The 5701-nt window shown below is 48.1% G+C and overlaps 1 protein-coding gene across 2 annotated transcripts; it reads right to left on the minus strand.

Annotated features, from left to right (window-relative positions):
- Positions 1 to 358: 358 nt before the first annotated feature.
- Positions 359 to 5402, minus strand: LOC105474890 (GTPase, IMAP family member 1). 2 transcript variants are annotated; one of them, XM_011729761.2, is made up of 3 exons: positions 5302 to 5402; positions 2637 to 2685; positions 359 to 1685 (listed from the first exon to the last, which is right to left on the minus strand). In XM_011729761.2, the coding sequence occupies exons 2-3, from the start codon at positions 2677 to 2679 to the stop codon at positions 808 to 810; spliced, it is 921 nt and encodes a 306-aa protein (XP_011728063.1). In that variant the 5' UTR covers positions 2680 to 2685; positions 5302 to 5402; the 3' UTR covers positions 359 to 807. The 2 variants fall into 2 exon arrangements, with proteins under 2 accessions (XP_011728063.1, XP_011728062.1); XM_011729760.3 differs by lacking the exon at positions 5302 to 5402 and adding an exon at positions 5189 to 5288.
- Between the last annotated feature and the right edge of the window lie 299 nt (positions 5403 to 5701).

Consider the following 5701-nt stretch of genomic DNA (forward strand, 5'->3'; position numbering starts at 1 on the left):
TGCATCAAGAGATTCTCCCGTCTCAGCCTCCTGAGTGGCTGGGATTACAGGCGAGTGCTACCACGTCTGGCTAATTTTTGTATTTTTAGTAGAGATGGGGTTTCGCCATGTTGGTCAGGCTGGTCTCAAACTCCTGACCTCAGGTGATCCGCCTGCCTAGGCCTCCCAAAGTGTTGGGATTACAGGCGTGAGCCACCTTACCCGGCCCCTACTTCATTTTGGAATGCCACGAACCATAATATGTTCTAGAAAAGTGGAAACTTATTTTCTGCTTTGTAACAGTACAGTTACATTCATCTTTTTGGTAGTAAATCATTGTACTAATAAACTGATGTCGCAGAAGTAACATTAACATGTATAATGCCCACATTTCTTTTATTGATGCTAACAGTCTACAAGAATCACAAAAGAACATATCTACTCACGTATATGAACTAGAAATTTATCAAGGTGGGGCAGTCTAAATTTTTTAAAAAGTTCAAAAATAAAGGCACTTGTTTCCCCTGTGCCACGCATTTGTCCCCACCAGAAGCTACTTGACATTAGACTACCAAAACTACCAAAGGAAGTTATGTTAGACAAATTGAAAACTCTGCATACACATCATTTAAAATGAGTCAAAAACTTAAAAAGTGGATTCTGAGCCTTGGCAAAGTTGCAAAGATGATGCAGCATTCAAAGTTTTCTGTGTCATTAAAACTGTGCCTGAAACTACAGGATTCCTTCCGTTGGAATAAAGTTGTCCTTTCAGCTCCAAAAATTTAGCCTCTCTTGACCAAGTTGCCTTCAGTTTTAGGACCTGCAGTGTCAGTCAGGCCCGACCTCCCCAAAGGCTGCCGACCAGCGCCTGTGGAGCAGCACGCAGAACAGGAGTGCGCCCCCCAGCAGCAGCGCCAGGCCCAGCCTCCAGCTCCAGGGCGGCTTCGGCCACGCCCACAGCCCGGCCCGAAGCCAGGCGCCCCATGGCCTCCTCCGCATGCGGGCGGCCACGCCCTCCGCCACCCTCCGAAGCCGCTCCTCCCGGCCTGCCCAGCGCAGGAGATGCGCCAGCTCGTACAACTCGTTGGAGTAGTGGGCGCCCTTGTGCTCCCGCACCAGGCCCTCCACCAGCCCCAGCAGCTGCTCCGCCTGCGCTTCCTGCTCCCGGCCGGTGGCCCGGTTGTCAAAGGCACAGACACGGCCCCCGCACTCGGCCACCAGCTCGCGCAAGGCCCGGTTCTCTGTGCTGCACACGTAATCTTGCAGGGAGCCCCCAGCCAGGTCCTCCTTCCTGGTGAAGACGATGACAGTCCATTTCAAGACGTCCTCCCCGAACATGTCCCTCACCTGCCTCACCGCTTGCTGGTCCTGGGCGGTGAACCGGCCCAGCTGGGTCACCAGGAGCAGCGCGTGGGGCCCGGGGGCCGAGAGCAGGTAGCAGCGACCTCTCTCGTCACAGCCGGTGTCTGTCTTAGACACTTCGGAGCTGAAAATGTCCGGAGTGTCCACGACTTCCACGTGGTACTTGTTCCACCTGCGGCTGGCCGTGGTGCAGGCCCTGGTCACAGACGTGGCCCCCAGCCTGGAGAGGAACCGTCTCTGGCCCAGGATGCTGTTCCCAGTGGCGCTCTTTCCGGCCCCTGTTCTCCCAACAAGGAGGAGCCTCAGCATGGGATCCTGCCGGGACCAAGTGGTCTCTTCTAAACCTGTGAGACCAAGTGTTATAATCTTACTTAAGTTTAACTAACTTTCCCTTGGGAACTGGAATCTTCTTGCCTTTAGCAGAAGTGGTTAAGAATAGAGATTTGAGCCCGTAGGCGTTCATTTTCACCTTTTCCTTTTGTGTTTGGGTTGTCTGCCTGCACCTGTAGATGCTCCAACTACAGCTAATTATCATAGAAATGTTCCTTTATCAATCCAGCCCAATAGTTCTGACATTTCTGGTCAGCCACACACATGCAGACATATTTATTTAGTATTTGAAAATTTCGATGCACTCTGAAATATTCTCCCAGAGACCATCCCCAGAGAAAGGCCGTGGGGGCAGTACTGCCCGGTAGGGAAGAGCTGTGTGGAGTTCCAGCTACCCTGGTTTGAATCACAGCCCCACCATGTGCTAGTTGTGTAACCTTGGGGAAGTTGCATAATCTAAGCATTAAGCCTCTTCGGCAAAAATGGGAGTGATAATAGAGGCCTGTTTCTCAGAGGCCTGTTGAGGGGGTAAGATAAGCCCTCTTTCCTTCTTCCCTCCTTCTCTTCCTCTTTCTCTCCTTCCTCTCTTCTTTCTCTCTTAAACTGGCTGCCTAAAAAGAATATCTGTTTTAACCCTCTATCCTTGTTCTGTAAACATTCTACCTCGCAAATCTTATGTTCACTGTAGTGCATGATTTGATCCCCTCTGCACTTCTTCTGTGGTGATCAGAGTAGGCTTATTATCCTTATTTTATACCGTGGAACCAAGGGAGCCGGCTAGTCAAAGAACTTAACTTTTCACAGCAGAGATCCAGCTAAAATGCAAATCTCAGGGCTAGTGCTGTCATCCCAGGGTTGAGACATCTCTGGAACTTATCTCTGTTCAGTCTTGAGGAAGCCCCATTCTCATTATCCTAAGCTGAAGCCTAGGGGGGCAAGTATGAGGTGTAGAGATATGGTCTTACCATAGATATTTTCTTCATCTCTCGCCATCTTCCTTCCTCCCATGCTTACCTGGAAGGGTACCAAACACAATTTGTTAATTCATTTATTTATTCCTCAAATGGGCATAACCATCTACAGTGTGTCAGGCAAAGTCCGAAGAGCTGGTGACAGCACAGTGGAAAGACATGGTTTTTGCCTGCAAGGATCTAAAAATCTAGGTGTATGTCTTGGCAGAAGGGCAGGTGGCTAGAGAGAAGACAGGTAAATTTCGTCAAATATAATACATTGTGCTAATCCTTCTTTAAGTACTTGAGAGAATGGCCTTGGAAGGGCCAACACCCTGCCCTTGAGTTGGTATGATGCTGTGAGAACATTGGGTGGGGCTGGATTTGTCTTTTCAGGAACTCCAAAAGCAAAAAGCAGAGGGTAGGGTATAATATTTACTCAATGCCAATGGGCTTGAGGTATTACTTTTTCCCCGGGTGGTTCTATATCACTGACATAAGCTAGAGATATCAGGGGATTCAGCAGCTGGGGGAAGATTAGGTAAACCCTCAGAACCAGAAAATTTGCCCAGGACTCAGGCACCCACCTTCAAGTGGCTGGCCTGGGAAAAAAGAAGAAAATTGGGATTTTTCTTTTGGAAATTGAACAGATCTCCCAAATAGATCTGGAGGGCCCCTGACTCTGTTTTCTTTTTTTTTTTTTTTGAGACGGAGTCTCGCTCTGTCGCCCAGGCTGGAGTGCAGTGGTGCGATCTCGGCTCACTGCAAGCTCCGCCTCCCGGGTTCACGCCATTCTCCTGCCTCAGCCTCCCGAGTAGCTGGGACTACAGGCGCCCACAACCGCGCCCGGCTAATTTTTTGTATTTTTAGTAGAGATGGGGTTTCACCGTGGTCTCGATCTCCTGACCTTGTGATCCGCCCGCCTCGGCCCCCCAAAGTGCTGGGATTACAGGCGTGAGCCACCGCGCCCGGCCTCTGTTTTCTTAAAATCAAATAGTTTTGTTTGTCTAGAGATGTCTAAATATGATGTCTGTGCTGGAGAGACTTGAACACTCCCCTTCAACTCCTGAAGTTGTCTTCCCCTCCAAAGCTGATTATGCTGAAATCTAACATTATGTAATACAGCTAAACACTCTCTGATCCAGTTTGCCTAATCACACAAGCTCCTGAACACAAATGCACTTCTCCCTGCATCTACGTCTCCAGCCTCATTCCCAGACAATCCCCCACTCGGTCAGCTACTTCACGATCAGCAGATTTCAGGGCCTTGCCAACCCACTCTGCTTCCCCTCCTAGGACTATTGATCCTCCCCGACCATCTGTCTGTACCTCACCATCCATGTCAAACTCTTTGTGTCTTGCACCCTGGTCACTCAGGTACCTATGTTCTCTCCCATTGGCACCACACATGAAGGAAGGGCAGAGAGAGAAGCTGGCTAAGTACCTTGTCTTTGATCGAAGGACTTGGAGAACAGGTTTGCCTCATCCTCTATTAAATCTAGAGCTGTTTCTGTTTCTGCAGGAACTCTCCTGGCCCTCCCCAAAACCTTCAATAAGATTCACTGCATGGGCCTTATGTGATTAATTATTTTGCGTGTAGGAATGAACAGACGATCATCAATGATATCAGAGCAGAAATGAAGAAACAGCTGCAAGATTCGGAGAAAATAATTTAGATGAAGCAAAATGTCCTTGTCAACCAAGAAAATGAGAATGTGTGCTGCAGGGAGTCCACAGAACTCTGGATAGTCCACTGGAATTTTCCATAGTTTGGAACAGGGGTTGAAATGATTTTAAATAGATTTTTTTTAGAGGAAAGTAAGACCCAGCTGAACTCTGAGGTGACAAATGGCCCGTAATCATTGAGGAACACTTGTAGGATCCTATATTCCTAATACTTTAAGAGACCTCAAAGTTTATTGAGTTCTTTGCCACTCAAATGTGCTGTTTCTCAGAATTACGTGAATGTTCTTTAAAAATGTACAGCTCTTGGATCCATCCTCAGAGATTCTGATTCATGAATTAAATGTTTCTGATGTCCACAGCTCAGAACTTGGACATCAGTCATTTTTGCAACCCCCTTTATTGTACAGGTGGGAATTTAAGGTGTCCCCGTGGCTGGAGCAGGAGAAGCTTGAATTAAGGGAGCAGATGTTAAAGGGACCATGCAGGGAAAGGGGATGAAGACCAAGATATTAATCTCAGATGTCTCCTCAGGGGCCCCTTCTGTGGACAGTGAGGAGGAGAGTTCAAATGTACCCAGTCTTGTCACGTTGTGACTCACTCCGAGGTTAGATGGCTTACAGGGCCACAGAAGTATCTTTTGCCTTTGCTCAATAGGGAGCTTGAGGAATGTTTAATGCCTTTCAAACTGTATTTTATTCCTGGAGGTGGTTCCAGCACACTCTTCTCTTACTTTATTAAGGGAAGTGGGAGGAGACAGGTTTCACTCCCCACCAAGAACGTGTGTGCTCCAGAGCTGGAGAAGATGATCCTAAAATTTCCTCTGAACTTTGCCTACTTAAAAACCTGGAAGCATGTCTTTGATTGTTCCAGAAATTGCTCACCTGCATGATGCCTTGTAGAATGCAAGTGCTCAGGCAGTAAACACTCTAGGAATCACGTTCTTTCTGGTTCTCAGAGCACCCCCAGCCCCCGCCACTCCCAGGCTCTGGCTCACCTTTCCTGGTGACAGGCTCTGAAGTTGGCCACAAGAAGCCCCAACCTGCTGCTTTCCCTTCAGCTGTGAGTGCAGAAGGCTCTTTCCTCTCGGCACACAGAGGAAATCACTCAGACTTCAGAAATCAGGAAGCTCAGGGTGGGCCCCATGGTTACGATTTAAAGAGACAGAAACATTTCCCATTGAGCTGTGAATTGGCAATACTTCTCCTACTGACTCTACTTTCTGCTGTGACTGAGGTTATATGTCTCCAGCAGGACCTCATGATATCAAATATCTTGCCATGCCCTAAGAAGGGAGGAATGTTTAGTCCCTGAGGCCTGACTGTACTTCTAAAATTGATTACTAAGCTAACCTTCAGTTGCCTTTTGCCCTTTAGGGACGTTTCCCCATATAAAAT

This window comes from Macaca nemestrina, chromosome 4 (genome assembly GCF_043159975.1).
Source record: "Macaca nemestrina isolate mMacNem1 chromosome 4, mMacNem.hap1, whole genome shotgun sequence".
In the NCBI taxonomy this organism is placed as follows: Eukaryota; Metazoa; Chordata; class Mammalia; order Primates; family Cercopithecidae; genus Macaca; species Macaca nemestrina.

Excerpts from the sequence above, each read along its gene's own strand:
- LOC105474890 (XM_011729760.3), bottom strand. Across the intron at positions 1,686-2,636 it reads AGATGAAGAAAATATCTATG|GTTTAGAAGAGACCACTTGG; the intron begins GTAAGACCATAT and ends TTGGTCTCACAG.